The sequence below is a fragment of the Zea mays genome, chromosome 4 (assembly GCF_902167145.1).
Source record: "Zea mays cultivar B73 chromosome 4, Zm-B73-REFERENCE-NAM-5.0, whole genome shotgun sequence".
Classification (NCBI taxonomy): Eukaryota; Viridiplantae; Streptophyta; class Magnoliopsida; order Poales; family Poaceae; genus Zea; species Zea mays.
In genome coordinates, this window is record NC_050099.1 from 66,884,557 (window position 1) to 66,906,819 (window position 22,263).

Consider the following 22,263-nt stretch of genomic DNA (forward strand, 5'->3'; position numbering starts at 1 on the left):
CATGCCATGAAAACTTTGGATTGAAGTAAAGTTTTCAGTACTAAAAAATACCATGGTATCTAAAATACCATGATTTTGAAATATGTTTTCAGAATTGTAACCAAACACCTTGTGACATAAAATACTATGTTATTAGTAAAATTCAGAGTATTGCTTAGAAACCATAAAAATACTTTACTTCCAAACATTTTGGCCTTATAAATATGATGGATTTATAAGAATAACATAAGAGAGTAAATCGTGTGATTGTGAAAAGGAGTGTTATAATATGGAAAAAGGAATAATTGGATCTATAACATTAAAAAGTTACAATTTTAGATATATATATCATTGGCTCCACATGTTATTGATTTATTGGACCATAAGTGAGATAACAATTGTACATATCTAAAGTTATATAATATTTTAATTGTAAAGATCCAAATTTTCAAAAAAAAAAAAAAACTCACCCCGTCCCCTTACCCTTGTCCGTTTCCTCGCGAATCTACTTGCTCTCGCACGAGACACGCACGCCCGCGCGCGTGAAGGTACGCGGAAGCAGGGGCGAGGATTCTCCGAAGCGGAGGGCGAGGCGGCGGCAGCGACCTTGAGGGAGATGGCGGCGGGCGGTAGGGTTTCAATCCCGGCAGGGGCGCGGCGCACGATCGCGGACATCAAGGAGATCGCCGGCGGCCACACCGACGAGGAGGTCTACGCTATGCTCCGCGAGTGCAACATGGATCCCAACGAGACCGTTCAGAGGCTCCTCCTCGAAGGTCCGCTCTCTCCCCTGCTCATCCCTTCCCCCGGCCGTCTAGATTTCGTCGTTTGATCCAATTTCCTGCTCCATGCTGTTGGCGCGAGACGGACGTGGGGCTTCTGAGGTTGAGTCCGCGGGTGCTTTTCGATTCGCTCTAGGCTTTCCTTGATTTAGTTCGTGGAAGGGTACGGAGAGGGTTGCTTCCAGTTTGTGGGAGTGTACCGAGAGGGTTGCGTCACTGTATGGGTTGTCATTTTAGGGTTTTTGGATATTCAGGTGGCTGCTTGAGATATTCAGGTGGCTGCTTGAGGGAAGCATCTCTGCACCATTGTCCTCTTTGTCTCAATCACGATGTGTGCTGTTATCTACTCATGATGAAAAATGCCAATCAAGTAGCATTTCTGATGATGAAATTTCGCAGCAACATTTCTCCTTGAAGCAACATTGTTTCGGTGTCATTTTAGTCCAATCGGTTGTGAACTGGACCTAGTTAGCTGATGTGGCCTTGACACCATGTCGTCCACGTGGCACGACATTGTCAGAGCAGGACGCGGCGAGGGCGAGGAGGTGGCCATGTGGCAAGGCCGTGCCACGTGGACGACACACAGCCGATTAGACTAAAATGACACCGGAACAATGTTTAGGACCTAATCGACTATTATGAGAGTTTAGGGACCGCCAACACATTTTACTCTATGAAAATTAAAGTTTGTATTTTCTTACCCTTCTTTACACCAAGTGATCTGATAAACTAAAGGGGGGTGTTTAATTTAAGAGATGGGATATCCATTATCTTCTTACTCACTTTTTAGCTTGGTTTGTGGAATGGAATTGGTTAATGCATCATCACCACATTCTTCAGAAGAAAACAATTAGTATAAGCATAAACATGGAGGGCCTGTTTGGTAGGGACTAGGGAGGTTTTCAATACTACAGTTTTTAGAATACCACGGTTTTCAACTGCACATGACACAATTACTATGGTTTCACTTTACTCCAGTTAAACCGTGGTATTATCTGAAACTGCATGTTGTTTGGCTCGGGAGCGACGACTGTTAGGCACGGGAGCAACAGCACCTTGCTGGGCCGGCGTGGGCGCGTGAGCGGACGCCGCTTCTTGCCACACAGAAGAAAAACTGCAATCCCGAACCATGTTTTCGATACCCCAAAAATACTGTAGTATTGACAAAACCATGGTTTTAGAAACAGAGTTTTTGGATGAGCAACCAAATATCTTTTGGCCCAAAATACCATAGTATTCTTAAATACTACGGTATTGTCTTGGAACCACAAAAATACTATGTTACCAAACAGGCTCGGAGTAATTCAACCAAATCTCATGGATTAACACATAGTGCACATTACCACCCATACTTGTACCATGTCACTTATTGTCTGCTGCTTTTTGGATGTGCTAACAAGAAAAAACTCTTACGATTATTTTACCTATAATATGATATTAAAATTGGAAGGCTCCCTAGTATTTAAAAAAATAACATTTGCTTTGTTGAGATCTCTTTTTTGTTCTCTTGCATCATCGATGCATAATGCACATGTGAAATACTTGAGTTCAGATTAATCTACAAATAATTCTGGTGGACATTTGAGCATATTGGCTTACAACCGCTATATGTTTTCTGTCATGGCCTAAGGAGGCCCACAGAGAGGCTGAGGTAGCAGCAGCCATAGGCCCTTCAAGGGGGATTAGATATGGATAGTTAGATTAATCTACAAATAATTCTGGTGGACATTTGAGCATATTGGCTTACAACCACTATATGTTTTCTGTCATGGCCTAAGGAGGCCCACGGAGAGGCTGAGGTAGCAGCAGCCATGGGCCCTTCAAGGGGGATTAGATAAGGATAGTTAGAGATAAGATTAGAAGATTAGTTGAGATTATTTTGGAGATTAGTTGAGATTATTTTGGAGGTTAGTTGAGATTATCTAGGAAGGTTATCAGTTAGTAGTTTGTTGAGAGTTTTTAGGCGAGTTTTAAGGAGATAATGATCTCTAGCTAGATAGAGGCAGCCAGCTGGCCTATTTATGTAATCAATGGATGAGAAATAAAGTAGACAAGAATTAGAAGGGAGAAACCCTCCTCTTGCTCGGCCGTGGGCAGAGACCCTCGGTCGACGTTCCTGCCCATCGATACCCCTCTCCAATCCCTCACCGATCTAGCGACCATAACATCTGGTATCAGAGCTAGCTTGAGTTTCGATCTGGTCCCATGGCTTCTGCTGCCAATTTCACTGCATCATCCTGGCAACCGGCGTCCCCATCTCCATGGACTGCGTCGCATGTCACCTTCGTCACGCCGTCCTCACAACCGATGTCCCCATCTCCACGGGCTGAGCCATATGCCACCTTCGTCACGCCATCTTGGCAACCGGCGTCCCCATCTCCATGGGCAGCATCGCCAGCCAATTTTGTCACCACATCCTGGACGCCGGCGTGCCCATCTCCAGGGACAACGCCAAATTTCGTCACATCATCTTCGTTGACGGTGTCTCCGTCCCCATGGGCGACGCCACTAGGGGCAGCCACGGCTCAGCAATCACCAGCTCCATCGATGGGGGACTTGTGGACCAACATAAGGGCTGATCTCGCAAAGATGCAAGCCACGCTCCAGAAGGTTGAGTAAGGGCTGCTGCAAATCAAGGTAGCAGTGCAACATGAGTAGCACCAGCTGGCGTTGTCCGCACGGCTCCAGACGTCGGCGACTGTGGGCATACAAGCTGCTGCTCGTGGCTTCCTTGCACAACGGAGAGTGCGGGAGATGCGCCGACAGATGCTCGAGGCAGTCTTGGTGGCGGTTGACCTCGGCACACGGGGGCGCGATCTCGCCCTGTCGAACGGCCATCAGCAGCTTCACCGGGCCGCTATCTCCAAGTGCGAGCATGGTACGTGTCCCGTGGGCGACGAACTTCAACTCTACGGCAACGGCGGTAAGGAAGGCACTCCCCTCGTCATCGGCATGGGCGCACTATTTAGCGCCACCACATTCTGCTACCGGCCGCCACGAGGGCGCTTCCGCTGGTTATTGTTGCGACCTATTCCAGGTGCCCGTCCATGTGCTCCCCTTTCGTCTAGATGGCGTCCATGGGATCTAGGTGGCTGCACACGTGCAAGTCCAATGCGCGGAGGGTGTCTGCCTTATCTTATGGGGTCAAAAAAATTAGATTCGGAATAATAAGATAAGCCGAGATGTAAAAGGCTTGTCTTCTAGGTGTCTGGTTTTGGGTCAAGTAGACTCGGTATTTGAGCACTCGTCATGCCGCAGCTCGAGGACGAGCTGCTTGTCCAGGAGGGGTGTAGTGTCATGGCCTAAGGAGGCCCACAGAGGGGCTGAGGTAGTAGCAGCCATGGGCCCTTCAAGGGGGATTAGATAAGGATAGTTAGAGATAAAATTAGAAGATTAGTTGAGATTATTTTAGAGATTAGTTGAGATTATTTTGGAGATTAGTTGAGATTATCTAGGAAGGTTATCAGTTAGTAGTTTGTTGAGAGTTTTTAGGAGAGTTTTAAGGAGATAAGGATCTCTAGCTAGATAGAGGCAGACAGCTGGCCTATTTAAGTAATCAATGGATGAGAAATAAAGTAGGCAAGAATTAGAAGGGAGAAACCCTCCTCTTGCTCGGCCGTGGGCAGAGGCCCTCGGCCGACGTTCCTGCCCATCGATACCCCTCTCCAATCCCTCACCGATCTAGCGACCATAACATTTTCACTAGTATATTGATGCAAGTGGAATTAGTTACTATCTGAGACAATACTGGTCTATGTCCACGTTAGTATCCTTGTACTTTGTTTTATGCTTCGTTTTGTCTCTGCATGTGTTTATGTGATTATTCAAGTATTGTAATCTCTGTGACTCAACTTAGAATTTCTTTTTCAAATTTAAATTTCAGATACCTTTCATGAGGTGAAAAGGAAGCGTGACAAGAAAAAGGAGGTATGGTGATCTTTCCACCTATCCCTGTTCTTTCCTCTTTCATTGTATATTCATCACTAGTCCAGATTTTTGCGCAAGTCATTGGAGCTAATAATGTTATTCAGAATGAATTACCTTATGATTGATGCTAGGTTTAATAATGACAATTGGTCTTCATTCTTTGGTATTGCATATGTATTATTCTTATAATATCCAGTATCTATATCATTTTGTTTATTGTGACTGCATCCAGTTATTTCGAGGTCAGGTCACTTACATGGGCTTACTTTGGTATTTTATGTATTATGAATTTTCAGTATTTGGTTGGGCCACTTTCACATAATTTGATATATTCCTTTTTCTTTCCTTATCTATAATGGAGAAGGGAATACTGCTGGCCTGATTTGGAACATGTTGCTATACTTCTGGCAACTACTTTTGCCCAACAGTTTGAGAAATAAGCAGTACACATCAAAGTCAAATGTACCTGTTTGAATGGTGGGTGCTGTATTCAAAGTATAATGTGTTTGGAGGGTGAATCGCTAAAGTATTACTGAAAACAACACTCAGGTTTAAATAGTATTACATGTTACATAACCTTATGTTTAATTTTTTTTGTAGAAAATATATTCTGAAGCATCTAAATCATGCACATCAGCACATTGCATTAATTTCCTCAGAGTTGAGTTTTACAACACTGATTGTAGTTATTCTGATTACTCATTTGAAAAATTGGTAGACAGTCTGAAACAATAAGTTAGGTAATGTTGAGAACATGTGGATGGAGGTCCTGGGCTGTACTGATTTACAGTAGGCTTAAGCATGAATTTCACAGCAGTCTCCTAAACAACCGCTAAGGTGCATATTGCCTTATTTCTGTTTGCATCAAGTAACACATAAACACGGATGATGTAATGTTGCCTTCTTTGGCTCAGTAATGTTTCAGTTTGGTATACAAAATTTTCAGTGAGAACATTGACTATATTGTGGTTAAAAGCTACTTTTATTTCTTAAATTGATTGCAACTCAATTTACCTTTATCCACAGGTTAGTAAAGAGCCATCAGATTCTCGGTGGAGACCTGCCGTGCAGGGGCAAGGTGGAAAGAATTGTCGGAATTGTGCTTCACGCAGTTTGTCCAGCTCTAATGGTATTTTTTACAGCATTTTGTCAACATAAGATTTTGCTGGGTGCTATTTAAAAGACAATTGGGGGTTTGCATTTACATAGACTACATGCTACCGTGTTACACTATGAAGATTATCATTAAGTGGCCATGCGTACATATTTTGATGTTGAAAATTCTGATCACAAGTTAGAGCTGGTCTTGGCACAAACTTCTTGAGAAAACAAGCTTTCGAAAGTTTTTATTACCTGACCAATCATGTTAATTTTTAACATAAAGTAAACTCGATACACACTTTAACCCTCTTAAATGGTTACACAAAACCAATGCATTACTTTTTTTATCTCATTGAAGATTCTGCTGGACGAAGTGCTATTTCTGGAAAGGAGAATGGAATAAGTTTGATCATGGGAAAAGGTAGTGGTTCTACTCCGATAACCAATATGAATATGGATGTCAAAGCTTCCACTTTCATGCCAAGGTATCCACACTGTCCCTATAAAATTAATTTTCAGTTATTTTGCCCCTGAAAACCATTGTTAAATGTTACTGAGTTTATTTGTTCGTGAGGTGTGACTCCGTCTATGTTGTCTCAACATAGCATGTCCCAAGCCCGGGTAAAGGAGGGTTGTGATAGGCTTGGCGAGCCAACGTTAAACCTAGCCATTCTAATGGAGATGAATCCCGAAAGAAATCCGTTGGGGCATAACCCTCAACGCGCCATATCAGAACCCGAATATGGTGTTAAATGGGCAAGGGTTGGGTCGGCACTCCTTTGCTGATATGTCGTGTCACGATGTGGGCATGGACGCATGGTGTCGAGCAAGGATATGGAGCAGATCAGTGAGAAAGAGACATGGAAGATGGCCCTTGAGCCCAAGCAAGATAATTGTCTTGCTTGCTTAGACTGATACACTCTCTTTTTATAAAAGGCTTACTTGACCCTTAAGCAAGCGATCCTTATTTTATGGAATCCTCCTAACAAGAATCAATCACGATCCTATTTTTTATGGAAACAAAGCAAAATATCTTAGGAAGGAATATCCTAGGCATTTTGCTCCTAATTGTTCGCGTGGCGGTCTCACGCCTATAGGTGACGTCGGGTTTAGTGATAGATACAAATATTGATTTTGTTGGCCATGACTCAAAAGTGCATGCAACGTGATGGCTTAAAAGTAAATCCGAGGATTGACCTAATCACATGCGCAACAAAAACATCACCAATTCTAGTTAGAACAAATTTTGTGTCAAGTTCTTATTGGTGACATACTTGATCTTCCTATCCATGCCGTCCTTCACTGGATGATCCGACACCTAAGAAACAAGCAAAAAGTCACACGGATAAGCGACTTGCTTGTGAGAAAGTGAACGAGGAAGATTGGTGACAACGATTACCATGTCATCGGCAACTATGACACTCATTAAGAACTATAAGACACAAAGCTATTTTTCCCCAATAACACTCAAGAGTCAGGCATGGTGGATCTAATTGGTTTCATTAATTGGATAAAAGGTAAAAAATTTCAAACCCATTTAGATATAGAACCCGACTCTATTGCACTCTATCCAACACGATCTATATGTCACATGCTGATTCACAATGGGAAACATCCAGATAATAGACTAAAATCGTCCAGAATGACAAGATAGTAAAGACAACACGAAACACTAGGAATCAGAGAAGTCCAAACTCCAAACATCACAATGAAGAAGCTTGAAGGGGGCGGAAGTGCATGAGTTCGAACTAGCAAGCAAAAGGTAGCTGGTATGTTTGCCAAGCTGATAGGAGTGGCAACTGGCAAACAGAGCAATCTATACAAGAGATGACTCTGACATTTTTTAGGGTAGCTAACGTGCTAGGGCAGGGTGACCAAGACGCTGGTGCCACACGACGGAGGGGACGCGTCACGGGCGGGGCATCGAGACATGCTCTCTTGAAATTGACTGTATTAACATTCTTATAGGAAATACGTAGTTCAAGAACTTCCTATAGTAGACGATAAATTCAAGATGCCTGCTTGTTATGGTGTTCTGGATTCCATTGTCTTATAAGGTTCACTAATTAGCAAATTAGTTGTTCTTTGTGTGCTTTAGGTTTTAGAAAGAGGGAATTGCTATGAATATTAAACACTCTCAATTCACGCTTTATCTTTTTTTTACTGGGAAGGTGATTTTTTTGGCTCATAGGATGTGTGCTGAATAGGTCTGTTTAGTACACAGTAGCATTCACTTTTGTGTGACAATGCCATAATGCTACATATTGCTTTGGTGCTTTCTCTTTTTCACACAAAGATCAATCTAACCTGCCATATTATGCTTACATCATTAAACTTCATTATTTCAGTAACAGTTTGTTGAGTGGTCTTTGCAACGGTCCATATCAATCAGTTGATCCTGCTGCTGTGCTGGTGTCTAGTTCTAGTGCTGTTGGTGATAAGTCTGGTTCAACAGCCTTGGCTGATCTTACAGGTGGTCTTCCATTCAAAGATGTAGTCGCTACTATAGATCCAAATTCACTGCAACCATTGAAACCAGCACCACCATCAGATCCTGTGGTTGTATCTTTTCTCAACTCTCACAGCCTTGGTGACGTTGGTGCTTCCAGACAAACTATTGGAATCAAGAAGACATCAGTAGAACATAAGGTGGGGCGTGATGTATCAACAGACAAAGGTATATACTAGAATTCGCCTGGGCTATTTCACTGTAGTTTAAGTAAACTTTAAGATATTTTTTATGAACTTTTCCTCCTTATATGTACTGTTAGGCTCCTCCGAACAATCTGTGCAATCTTCATTTCGACGATCCTCTGCTAGTAGACCATCTTCCAGCTACAACAGTCATTCAGAACAATCCCAAAAAGGTCTTTACCAGGACAATGCTATCTCTCTGTAGTACATGTTGAAATGTCCCTTCGTTCCTCTGCATATAATACTATACTTGATTGGCACTTCCTATCCTGCCTATATGGGTGTGGTCATGTGGCTGCTTCTTGGTTTCAAACCTGCCCTTCTTTTTCTTGTCTCTTATTCCAGGGGTGCGGGTTATGCTCTCATACACTTAAATTTGGGCTGCATGTGTTTACTAATAACTAGTAATGTTTCAAAATAACCAAAACTTTAGTTTATACCTAATTAGTGTTTGGTAATCTAACCTGGCACTTGAGTGACAGCTTAACAGAGTTGTTCATTTTGTGAACCTTGCTTGCTATTACTAAGGTTCATAAGTATCTGTTTTGAACTTTTGATGTTTGGAGTAGTATCTGTGCTCCTGTTTGATGAGTGAACTTTTCATTTGCTATTTGAGTCTGAAAACTACTGATGTAAATGCTGCACTGTTTTTAATTAACCATATCCATTTTTATGCTTCCATCTGTTATCTCAATTCCTTGTCTTTTTATTGATTATTGTTTTCAATCATCTGTCATTTAGTTATTCCAAGTAAAGAATGGAAACCTAAACTGACTTGCTTGGCTGCTTCTCAAGCAACCGAGGATGCTACCGTACATGATAATGTACCTTTGGCTGCTGCTGACACTATCACCCAATCAGCTCCAGTACCGAATTCAGCTGGTACAGAGGATTCGTTGAAGGTGGACATATGTTTAAATGATCTACAGTTATCAGATAAGCAGCATGTGATAATTCCAGATCATCTTCAAGTTTCTGAGTCTGAAAAGTATGTTCTAAGCTTTGGAAGCTTCGACGTCAGTTTTCAGCAAACTAAGGGCTCTTCAGATCCTGATTATGTGAAGAGCTCTTTACCGAAATTCAGTTCGTCTCATGAGTTGGATGGCAACATTGATGAACTTCAGTCCATGCAAAGGTTAGTTTTAACTCCCTTTATCTTGATTTTTGGAGGCTATCCTTGTGATGCTCTTTTATGCTGTTATTGTGTATTTTTTTGGCAGCATCAACTTCAGATTTTATCTTGTTTCTTCTAGTTTGATGATTCGTTTGTGTACTACAGCCCACTATTGTAGTTTCTAATGTGCTACTGCATCACCTGATTGTACCTAGCTTGCAACTCGCTTTGTTTGATGCCACCATTTCATTTAATTTCCTAGACTTTTATTGATTTAAATATTTTCATATCAACAAAATCTATCTACGTACTCTGCAATAATGATGTTTGAAGACCATGGGCACCTTGGTTTTTCACCCGCACTAACATGGTAACTTTCATATGTTAAACTTTTACTTCGACTGTATTTCGTTCCTTGTCCAGCTCTTATTGTGCAAGCTCAAGCAAAGGGTTGCATTAATTAGTTCTAGGATACTCAATTCTTAAGCATGGTCCTGAATGCATCTTTTTAGCTTTAATGATGTCCTGGTGTTTATTAGGTATATATACCTGAATACTGATTACCTGTGTATTGATGATGTATACACATGTCATTAATTAACTGTAGTTAAAGGAACCATGCCATTCAGTTCCCAGCACACTGCATTCTACTAGATTGCTAATTCTACTAGTCTGTTTTAGCATTCATATGTTTCGTTGGATTCTCAATGTTTTCTTGTAATTTACCGAGGAACATGTTTAATTTTTTAATGTTTTCAGGACACTATTATCTCTTAAATTTTATCAGTCATTTTCTCTGCAAAGCTCTCTCTCACAAACATTTCTTTTGTCGAATTGATGTTTTCTTGTTCAATTTGTTTGATGTCTATCAAGTGGTGTGTAGGGTATTCAAAATATGTTCTGATGTTAAACATAAATCTAGTCCATACTCCATAGTAAACTGTATTTGTTCCTATTTTTTTCTTCTTTTTATTTCTCACTGAAATTCAGAGATCAGAATTCAACATCTGTTGTCCAAGAGGAAGCTGGTCATGTTCCTCAACCTTCTGCAAAGCTAGAAAAATGTGCACCCTCAGCAATGGAGATTTCATCTATTGCCCTTATGGAATCAAAAGACTGTGATGACGATTCAGCCACTTCAGGGGATCCCCAATCTACAGGAACTCATAGTGCACCATCTTATGTGACATATGGATTTGCACCACAATCACATGTTAATCAGATTGAGAAGTCCGAATCTCATTCTCAGGCATGTGCTGTTTCTCTTAACCTAGATGCCACTAAAATCTTCTACTTTCACATGTTGGCTTTCGTTTTATGGGATTTTTTTTTGATAGCACCATCCCTTTTTTCTCAAACACGCAGGAGAGTTGCGTGCCTGTGTATCATTGCATTAAGAAGAAAAGACCAGAGTATAGAACCCTTAAACCCACACATGCGCCCAGAGTCATAAACACTCCACACCATCTTGATTGCACCACAGCATAACACTTCCTTTTTGTACACACAACAATTCTAAGTGAAGATTGTATTATCTAACTTTACTTCTATCATTTCTTGTTGGCCTAATATTTTCTTAACAAAGTAAATAAATGATGCTCTGTACTTAAATATCTCTGTGTTGTCAAATGAGCTAAATTGTTGGAACCATGAAAACATAATACAAGTACAACATAACAATGTAGGAATCACAATTTTGTAGCCCTTGGGTGTTTGTTTCCTCATGCAGTTAGGCCTCTACTTATTGTAGAATGATAATGGTGCAATGGCCATCCAGTTTAAATTTGAAACTTTCGCTTTACTAGTTCCAATCTCATTGTTTGGTTCCAATCTAAGTGGCCCAAGTGGAGGTGAGAGGTCCCTTGTCATCCTTGGGCCCAATTGGATTGCTCCAATTGAAAAATGGAAAGAGAGGTGAGGGAAGTTGCGCGTATCTCTCGCTTATGCCATTCAGATTGTTTCCACAAGGCATGATATTGAGTTTGTGCATATGTTCCCCAATATGCTCTTATGCCCCCTGATAGTTCTAGATGCACAGCCAGCAACCCCTGTTGTAGCACATTACACGGAAATAACTTAGGTTGTGGCCAAATAAATATTTGTTTATTGGTACTTGTGACAAGGAGCCACCAATATATGTTGTCAAGAAGGGCCTCAACTCACTCATCATTTTGAGAGCTTGGATAATCTGGAACCACCGAAAGAAATGTGTTTTTGAAGGAAGGACACCCAGCTTAGCAGCAGCCCTTAGACTAGCGGGGGAGGAAAGAGGCTTGTGGGAGATGGCAGGAGCCAAATGCCTCTCCCACCTGGCAGCCTCCCGGCCGGCCGGTTCCTTAGTGGTAGTGGTTTGGGATCTTAGTCTGTAGATGGATCCTTTCATATATGCTTGTTGTTGGCCCCCGTAAAGAGGCCTCTGTATTTGTATCTGTTTTGGTCTATATTAGACCTTTTCTCCTATCTTAATATAATGAGGTGCACACGTTTTTGAGAAAAAAATATGTTGTCCATCATGTTGTCCTACAGGCCTGAGTTTTACTCTGTAAAACTGTGTACAGTCTAAACAGACAATTGATCTTTTTACAATTTTTTGTACACAGTCGTACCATCCCACAACTGATGCTGATGAACGGCTGTCCCCTTCTCTTGCTACTCAAGCTGCTCACAAGTATGGGAATATCCCAGTTGTTCCCACACAAACTGGCCAGGATCAAGAGGTTTGTATCAACGCTCTACTTTGCATCAGATCGAAGTTGTCGTTTCATTTATGGCTGGTGTTCTTAGAAACTTGGCCTATTTGTCAGTAATTTAATACCAGAAGTTTTCAGCATGCCATAGAAGAACAAATTTAGGTGGCTGCAAGTCAATACAATTGTCGCAAATGCAGATTTTTAGTTCAAAATAATTTTGGGCTAGCTACGTGTGTTTGTTTTATAAGAACAGTACAATTACTTGATCTCTCTTCATTCATATATGATGCCATCATAGTTCTCTGTTTTTTTTTTGTGTCATTGAGTTATTAGAAAACATCCGGTCTATGCTATTCATTGCCACATTGGATAGGTCTAAGCTTATATCATTCGTTATGAAAAATACAATCCACATTTATCTATATATCTGTTAATTACTGCAGGGGAACGACTCACCTGTGATTATTTCATCTGTTTCTGCTTCCGTTGCTACCCCTGCTGCTGGAGTTCTGTCGGCTTCAGTTGCTATCCCTCAACAGTCTGTTCCTGTATTTCGCCAGCCTTTAGGTGTTCATATACCACATCTCCCGATGAATTATGTCCCTTACAATCAGTACATTTCACCATTTTTTATTCCACCCCCTACCCTTCACCCTTTTATGGGTAATGCTACATTTTCTCAGCCACCTTCAACAGGGGTCATGTACCCAACTCCTGGAACCGCAAGAGTTCTTCCACCTGTCAAATTCCCAGTTCCTTCATTCAAGCCTGGTGCTAACATTGGGAGCCAGGCATCTATTGGAGTTCCTGGTTGCTATGGAACATATGGTTCTAGTCCATCGGTTTACACTAATAACGCACCCGTGTCATCTGGAAATCTAGCAGAAAATGACAATGTTACTTCATCTCAGTTCAAGGAAAATAACATCTATTTTGCTGGGCTCCAGGTATGATTTTGTTTATTTGTTGAAGTATGCTGTCTTGACACATCATTTTTAATGTATGTTTTAGATAATTTTCTTGTCCAGTGTCATAGAATATCCTGTATAAATTTTACTTACGGAGGTTCTATATAAAGGTGAATCACTGATAAGGACAGTTAGTGTTGTTTATGCTTCAGTTTTATCTTGATGCTTTATGGAAACATAAATCTTGCTGAATTTAAAATCTAGCATCGATGTGAGTCAGTGAGTGGATTAGGTGCTGGGGGTGAAACTCTCAAGGTTTTCAAGTCGATAAGTCGAGTCGACAAGGTACCGACTTGGTGACTAGTCGATAAGTCAGTCGACTAGTCGTCGACTTGCCAATATAGTGGCTGTTTTGCCTATATAATGGCTTCATATAGACAATATAGCATTTATATATGAATAAAGAGGATGTTTTACCTCATTTGAAGCCTGAAATTGAACGAAACTGAAATAAACAGCAAGTCTTACCTCATTTGAAGCCTCAAACTGAACTAAATCAGCCACATAAGTGATAAGTCATAAACTCATAAGTCATAGCAGCCATATAGTTCAAATTGGAAAACAAATAGCAAGAAAATATAGTTCAAACTTGAAAGGAAATAAGCTCCATTAGATAGCTAAGCTGTTGCTGCAGCTAGATAGATACTAGATACCCTAAATATCTCCCAAATCAAGATCACCCAAATCAAGTCACTAGGTTCCAGCAGATTGATTCACCGGCGTGCAGACTGCAAACTGCAGAGGACCGACTAGCTAGAACAGATGAGGCGTGCAGCTGCGTGAGAGGAGGGGTGGCCAGCAGCGTGAGAGGAGGGGCGGCCGGTGGCTTGAGAGGAGGGGCGGCCTGTGGCTTGAGAGGACTGAGGGGCGGCCGGATGCAGATGAGGGTTAGGTTAGGGTTTAAGTTGTGTAATGGGCTGCTTGGGCTGAATTGGGGACAAGTCGGCCGACTAGCTAGAACAACTCGACGACTAGTCGACTGAGAAATTCCAGTCGTTGACAAGTCGCCCGACTTGCCCGAAAAGTCGAACCGGTCCCCCAAGTCGAGCTCCCATGACCGACTGGACGACTAGTCGCCGACTAGTCGACGACATGAAAACAGGGGAAACTCTACTATCAATCGTGGCTAGTGGCCAATGTTTGTTCCCAGACCAGATCAAAACTGAACTTAGTCAATTTTGACTTGAAAACTGTACGCTTGACAGAAGTCTATCTGAAATTGTCTCATGTATACAGTGCCATAGTGCAGATTATGGCGTTTGTCTTGCTAAAGTGGAGCTACATTTTTTTGGCTATAGTAAAACAACATACTTTTAAGAATAGGAAAACAATTGAATAAAGCTGCAAATATTAGAACTAGGAAGTCCTGTAATATCGACATACTGGAAACATTTTCATTGTATCTTGCCCACTTGTCTGATTCTGTGGATCTAGTTTGAATAGAGGATAACATGGAAAAATAAAATTCATTGAATCCACTGTACCCAATACCCATCTAATCATTTCTATCTCCGTACCTTAATTATTTTTTTGTCCACTTATTTTGAACTTTAATACTCAGTTGACAAATGTAGTTGGCACATGGTGGTACACATCATTGTTCGCTCGTGTTTTGTGGTGCTTGATTGAAGTAAATTTTGTGCTGTTCCCACTGTCTGCCAATTTACAGATTTTCCAAGACTTGTCTGCTAGTTTACCAACCTGTGTATGCTAATTGTTTGTACAAAACTACATTACCCTAGCTTTTTTTCTCGAATACGCAGGAGAGCTGCGTATCATTATATTAAAAGGAGAGAAAAAAGGCATCAAGCCCAAAATAAACAAACACACATACACCCACACATATGCACCCAAAGATACTCCTAAAGCACAACCTACACACCCCACCGGCTTACACAACCAATACAAAAACTCCTTTAGTCAGGGTCGAACAGAGTTTGAATGCTCTTTACGTCTGCCAAAGACCATAAATGCAGCTCTTCTTTAAATCTCTCCTCTAGGGAAGATAGGCAAGGTCGCGCTCCATAAAAAACACAACTGTTTCTATGCTTTCAAATGCTCCATGCTCCAAGGATGACAATGCTATTGAAGCTCTTTCTTTTGCCTTTGGGAACTAGATGAGAAGCTTTCCTCCACCAACCTGCGAAACAACTATCACCCTAGTTTTTCATGGTCATATAACCTTTTCACAGTTCTTTTGAACTTGTTTACTTCTCCTTTTTGTCAAATTTGGTAACATCTGATTCTTAACCAGACCGACGGCTTGACTCTGTGGGTTCCTACACCTGGACGTGATATTTCTGCTCTCCAGGTCAATTCCTTCTATGGTCTCCCCCCTCCGGGACACCAGGTAACATATGCGCCTCAGGCTGGACATGGTCCTTATGGAGGGATCTACCACCCAGCACATTCTGTGGCAGGAGCTACTGTTACTCCACTGCTCCAGCCATCTCACACAATGGCTGGAGCTGTTGAAATAGTTGGGGCACCTGGTGGTGTTTACCAGCATCCCCAAGCTCACATGAATTGGGGAAGTTACTGATAGGCCATGATTATTGTTTCTTTGACTTTGGGTGTCCATGACAACACATTTGGCAGAGGTGTTCAAGTTTTAACAAAGGTGAACTTGATCAGGAGTGTATATATGTTCTCAGCATGGCTGATCTGCAGGGCGGGTTATTGCTTCCAGAAGCTTCCAGATTGTTGTGGTTGTATTTGTAGCAGATAATGGCCATGAAATTGGTTGAGTTTATCTGCTCAGGTTCCTTAATACAATTTTAGCCTCCTGCGCCCATCCTGAAACTTCTGCAAGGAGCGTGATTTCGCTATCTTGTCTGATTGAGGGTATGGAGTACTTGAAACTGAAATTGAGCAAGTGGATTTTCGTTCTTTCCGCTGCTTTACATGTAAATTAAATTTTGGTTCGATGTGTGACAGCTGTTGTACTTGGTATCAGTTGTGGACTTGCAGCTAACCAGAGTCAAAGTGCTTTGAAGGACTTACTGAGCACGTTTCTGTTCCTGTAGGCTGTAGCTCAGAGCCTAGTGCTTCGTTATATTGCTTATTACTCATTATTACTATTTATTGTTCCTATGAACTCGTATTGTTTGGGGTTAAAGGGCCAGACATTTGTTAGTGCCCCTTTGGTATAAGAAAAAATGGCATGCAGGCTACGTGCCGACTCACGAGGTTGGCGTGTGGGAGTGATGATCGGCCGAATGGCCTTGGATGACTCTGGTTTGGTCTCGGGTGGGCGAATGATGTGATATGTTATTATTTGAGTAATTACATTTATTGGACAATGCACGTGAATGATCATTTGATAAAGATCGTTTCTATTTGATTCATCATGAAGAGTAATATATAATATTTTAATTCAATACTCTATTTGTTCTAAATTATAAGATGTTTTGGAGTTTTCAAATATGTATTTAGATAGTGAATATCTGATAACATAGCTTATATATAAAAAATTGAAACATCCTAATTTGGAAGAGGGAGTACATAGCTTGTAAAATGATGGTCATATGACTTTTTAGATCACATCGACCATTGTGGTGCACCACTTAATCATACTGACTATTGTGGTGTGCAACTTAACAAGTTTAGGAGCCTAGAAATGTGCTTTTTTAAAGTTTGTGGATTAGAGTGGCACCTCTTAACAACTTTAGGAGTTCCTTACACATTTAACTTTTAAGTTATAAGTCATTTTTTTCTAGATAGATAACTTATTATGTCTAAATACCTAACAAAAACAATCTCTATTAATTCCACATCTCTACTAAGAGTTTGAGCCATAGATTTTTTAAATTGGTGTCCTCAGTTTTAGATGTGTGCTCATGTATACTCTTAGTCGTGTTTTTTGCTCAGCTGTGCCTAGGGCTGACAATGGGCTGTAAATTTTGCACTATAAGATTTAAGGATCAAGTCGGATTAGGATCGGGCTTTATTTCTAGTCATTTTTGAACTATAATTTATTTAGGGCTTTGACATTTTGTGAAGAACCATATGGATTACAATCCATTACCACCCTTAGCTGTGCCCTTCTGTTCTATAGCACTGGAAGGGCACAGCTGAGAAAAAACACGACTAAGGGTATACATGAGCACATCACCAAAACTGAGGGCATCAATTTAAAAAACCCAAAAAGTTAAGGCCCTATCTTGTTTGAGCTATAAGTTTTAGAGTTTTTTTTCAAAAAAGATTTTGCTGGGATTTTGGTTTTGAGAAACCAATCAAAGCTTTTTGATGATATTATTAGCTTACTAAATTCAGGAAGTGTCACACCTGATTTTGAGGACAAAACTGAATGCAGAACATGTGCGTGTGAGGATTCATTTTCACATATGTTGACATCATAAGTATGATATATCAAAAGCCAGTGCAAAAAATGTAAATAAAGATTATGATAGTATTATTACACTATAAATGGCCTTAATGTCTTAAAAATAATATTTCCTGACATTACAATAGAACATGAGTAATTTCCCATAGGAAGATGATCAGGGGTAGTGCTACCTTTTAAGAAACCATCAAGCTCATGGATGTACTCGTCTTCACATCTTTCTGATCAACAATAGAAGCAAGGATGAGCACACTTATAATTGGTATTCAACAAGTGTGGTGAAAATTCAAGTTTAACTAGGATAAGCTAAGGTTTAATGCACTTAGTGCATGGATATCTCCTATCCTCCTTTGTCTCCACAATGTTGAGGACAACCTTCGGCCACACTTCAGTATTTCATCCGAGCCATGATGACGAAGCTATCACATCTTTCTTCGGTTTATCGAGACCTCTAGCAGAAGCTTGCTTCGTTGCCCTTGAAACATGCATGAAACAACCAGAGTTCATTAGATTAAGGACATTCGACATAGGCACACCCCACCCGAGTCTCGTGGGAAAAAGAGCAAGCCATCACATTGGCTCAACGCATATTTGGGACATGTTGATATGCAGCCAATACGATCTATGAGGGCTGGCTTGAGATTCGCAAGCTACATGAATGCTCAGGTCTTCCTCCTCTCGAGGCTCCTTGTCCTCCACCAGCTTACAATGACATATCTAGTGGCGAGGATGATGCATAGGGGATGCAATAAAAATGGATCTCGACCCATTTGTTTAGTGATTTTTGTATTTGATAATCAACATAACCTTTTGGACTAATGTGTTTGCTAGTGTTTTTATTTATAGTTCAAGGATACAACATGGACTGAACTGAGGCAATGAGGAGGGCAACACCTCAAAGAAGACACCAGAAGACTTATTGATGACTTACCAACATCATGCAAGAGTCCAAGGCACAAGACAAGAAAAAACCCAAGAAAAGGAACTCAAAGAAACAAGAAAATCAAGCAACACAAAGGAGCATCAAACCAATCCACTATACATTGGTGGCTCACTAGACCTGTGTTCTGGATGAATAGAAGACTGACTGAAGCCCTGCATGCACATGACTCGGTCTGGTGAGCACCAGACGAGTCTTCGGACTCAACACATAGAGAGGGTGCAAAACACACTAGGGCCATGTGGTGCACCCGACAAGTCGAGAGGGACATCGAACACACATTGCTCCAACAGTTAGCAAGGCCTAGCTCCACCAGCTAGCTGATATGGCAAACATCAGGCACGTCTAGTATACACTTCTGGTACATCAGACCGGTCTTGTGTGTTATAGAGAATATGCCAGCCTTCAATGGCTAGCTGATGTGGCGCTGTCGTGGAAGGCACCGAACCTAGTCTAGTGTAAACAGATGGCACACTGGACTGGTCTGGTGTGATGCATAAAAGTTTGCTTCCTTCCAACGGTTATTTTGGGCTTGGGGCTCTATATATATTCACCCTGAATGAAACATGTGATGCCTAAGAGGGGGTGAATTAGGACTTCTAAAACTTTCTCTAAACTAGGCCAAAAATAAATCTCTAGAGCAAAACCTATGCAAATAATCAAACTAGAATGTGCAAACTAGGTTTTGTCTAAGTGTTGCTATCTCTACTGCAATCGCTAAGTTTCAATCCTAAACAATCCAAGTATAAAGATAAGATTAAAACTTAAATGTTTAATATAAATGTAGAAGCTAAAGAGCAAGGTAGCAAACTCTCGTGGATGATGCCGTTATTTTTACTGAGGTATCTGGAACCACGCAAGGTCCCGACTAATCCTCGTTGGTGCCCCTACACAAAGGGAAGCCCACGCGAGGGCTAAGCACCACGATCGAGTAACTCCATAGAGAGCCGCGGGCCTTCTCCACACGCAAGTGGTGCTCCCCTTCCGGCTCCTCTCGGACGCTCTCTACCGTCTCTACTATGGAGCTTCCGGCCGAAATGCCGTGGGCCTCGTTTCCTCTGGAACACGGTGGCGACCGTGACACAAACGTGGTTGTCATGGTTTCGCAAGACTCTCGCCCCACTCGGTACAATGACAATGGCTTGCTCAAGAGCCGAGTGGTTGTGTGTTTTTTCTAAACCCACTCAACTAACTAGGATTTACCTAGAGCAAGCACTAATGCGGTCTAACTAACCTAAGCACTTCACAAAGCACCTACGCTAATCACCGATTGATTCTATTAAGCACTTGGGTGTATGAGCACTTGGAAATGTCTACTTTATGCCTTGGTATGTTGCTTGAAGAGTCATCCCAAGTCTTGACACTTGTAAGCGCCTTGTCCTTGCTCCTCCCCTTTTTGGGTTCGGCCATCGTTGGACAGCTATCCCTGAAGTGGCCCTTCTCTCCGCATGCGAAGCATCCTCTCTTTCTTTGCTTTTTTATATCAATGTTAAAGAGAAGATCCTTGACCTGCAGAGACACACCCATTAGATTAATCTTGTGGATCATCCCCATTACCTTTCCGGTGCGTCAGATTGTTTCTTCGTCCTCGGAGGATGATGTTGATGGTTGATTATCTTCATCATCGTCACTTTCTTCTTCTTCCTCTTCTTCACTTGAGGAACTTGGAGTGGGAGCCTTCTTTTTACCCTTCCTTTCATCACATGCAAAATCATATGGTCTTGAGGAAGTTGGCTCCTCTCCCTAACACATTTTTCGTTACATCTCAAAAGCCGCGATTTTTCCAATCACAATTATCGGGGTCATTGTACTCAAGTCCTCCATGTTGTGAAGAATAGTGATGATGCTCCCATATCTTTGTTGTAGTAGTAGGGAGATAATCTTCCTTACAATATTCGCACCACCTAGCTTATTAATGCCAATAGAATTGAGCTCATTGATAATTAGATTCAAACGAGAATATATGTCTCTAACAAGCTCATTATCTTTCATAGAAAAAGAATTATATTCATTTAAGACTAGGCAATGTCTTTGCTCACAAACATTGGATGTGCCGTCATGGAGCTCATGCGATTTTAGCCAAATCTCATTAGCAGTTTTCAAAATAAAAACTTAATTAAAAATATCCATGCTAAGAGATTCATACAAGCAATTTTTGGCTCTAGCATTTAAATAAATTTCTTTTTCTTCACTCGTGGTGGGTTTCTTGGGATTCTTGGGTGGTTTCATCGCATCACGAGTGACTCTCCAAACACCTAGATCAACGGTCTCTAGGTTACAAGTCATTCTAGCACTATAATATGGGAAGTTGTGGTGTCCTATGGGTATCCATCTCCTTTCTCTAAAAAGCGTCAACTCTTTTAATGGTGAAGCTAAAGCATTTCAAATGAGCCAAATCAGGCTCTGATACCAATTGAAGGAAACAGGTGACACCTAAGAGTGTGTGTGTGGGGGGAGGTGAATTAGGACTTCTAAAACATTCTCTAAACTAGGCCACAAATAAATCCCTAGAGCAAAACCTATGGAAATAATCAAACTAGAATGTGCAAACTAGGTTTTGCCTAAGTGTTGCTATCTCTACCGCAATGGCTAAGTTTCAATCCTAAACAATCTAAGTATAAAGACAAGATTGAAACTTAAATGCTTAATATAAATGCGGAAGCTAAAACCAAGGTAGAGATGCAAACTCTCGTGGATGACGTTGGTATTTTTACCGAGGTATCCGGAACCATGCAAGGTCTCGACTAATCCTCGTTGGTGCCCCTACGCAAAGGGAAGCCCACGCGAGGGCCAAACACCACGGTCGAGTAACTCCATAGAGAGCTGCGGGCCTTCTCCACGCGCAAGTGGTGCTCCACTTCTGGCTCCTCTCGGATGCTCTCCGCCGTCTCCACTATCAACCTTCCGGCCGAAATGTCGTGGGTCTCGTTCCCTCCGGTACATGGTGGCGGTCGTGACACAAACGCGGTTGTCACGGTCTCGCAAGACTCTCGCCCCACTCGGTATAATTACAACGGCTCGCGCAAGAGCCTAGAGGTTGCGTGGTTTTTCTAAACTCACTCAACTAACTAGGATTCAACTAGAGCAAGCGCTAATCCGGTCTAACTAACCTAAGCACTTCGCAAACCACCTATGCTAATCACCGAGTGATTGTATTAAGCACTTGTGTGTATGAGCACTTGGAAATGTCTACTGTATGCCTTGGTATGTTGCTTGGGCTCCCACACCTTGAAATGGTCAATTGGGGTGGTATTTATAGACCCCAACAAAAAACTAGCCGTTGGAGAAAAGCTGCTGCTCTCTGCGGCACACGGACAGTCCGGTGGGGTCACCGAATAGTCCGGTGGACTGACACCGTAGATGATCGTTGGCACTGCAGGCTTTTACACCGGACAGTCCGCGTGTCACACCGGACAGTCCGATGGCTTCTCTCCACCAGTGCCACCTGGAACTAGTCGTTGGGCTACTGTTCCATGGTGCACCGGACATTCCGGTGCTCTCAGCCGGACAGTCCGCTAGTGGCAACACTTGTCTTCGTTTCTTGGACTTTCCTTGATACTTGTTGATCTTCTTGTAATCTTCATAATGTCTTCTTTTGAGGTGTTGCTTTCCTCAATGCCTTAGTCCAAGTAACTTTAGCATCCTGTGAACTACAAACATAAACAGTAGCAAACACATTAGTCCACTGGTTATGTTGATCATCAAACACCAAAACCTATTGAG

The 22,263-nt window shown here is 41.7% G+C and overlaps 1 protein-coding gene across 5 annotated transcripts; it reads left to right on the forward strand.

Moving 5' to 3' along the window:
* Positions 1-430: 430 nt before the first annotated feature.
* LOC103653346 (GBF-interacting protein 1-like) lies at positions 431-16,396 on the forward strand. Of its 5 annotated transcripts, none has more exons than XM_008680272.4 (11): positions 431-755; positions 4,645-4,688; positions 5,715-5,817; positions 6,148-6,274; positions 8,138-8,466; positions 8,561-8,656; positions 9,225-9,618; positions 10,588-10,846; positions 12,198-12,314; positions 12,731-13,234; positions 15,510-16,396. In XM_008680272.4, the coding sequence occupies exons 1-11, from the start codon at positions 596-598 to the stop codon at positions 15,795-15,797; spliced, it is 2,421 nt and encodes an 806-aa protein (XP_008678494.1). In that variant the 5' UTR covers positions 431-595; the 3' UTR covers positions 15,798-16,396. The 5 variants fall into 5 exon arrangements, with proteins under 5 accessions (XP_008678494.1, XP_008678495.1, XP_008678496.1 ...); XM_008680273.4 differs by having other exon boundaries at positions 453-755; positions 9,279-9,618; positions 15,510-16,373; XM_008680276.4 differs by lacking the exon at positions 15,510-16,396 and adding an exon at positions 15,373-15,486 and having other exon boundaries at positions 454-755.
* Positions 16,397-22,263: the final 5,867 nt, after the last annotated feature.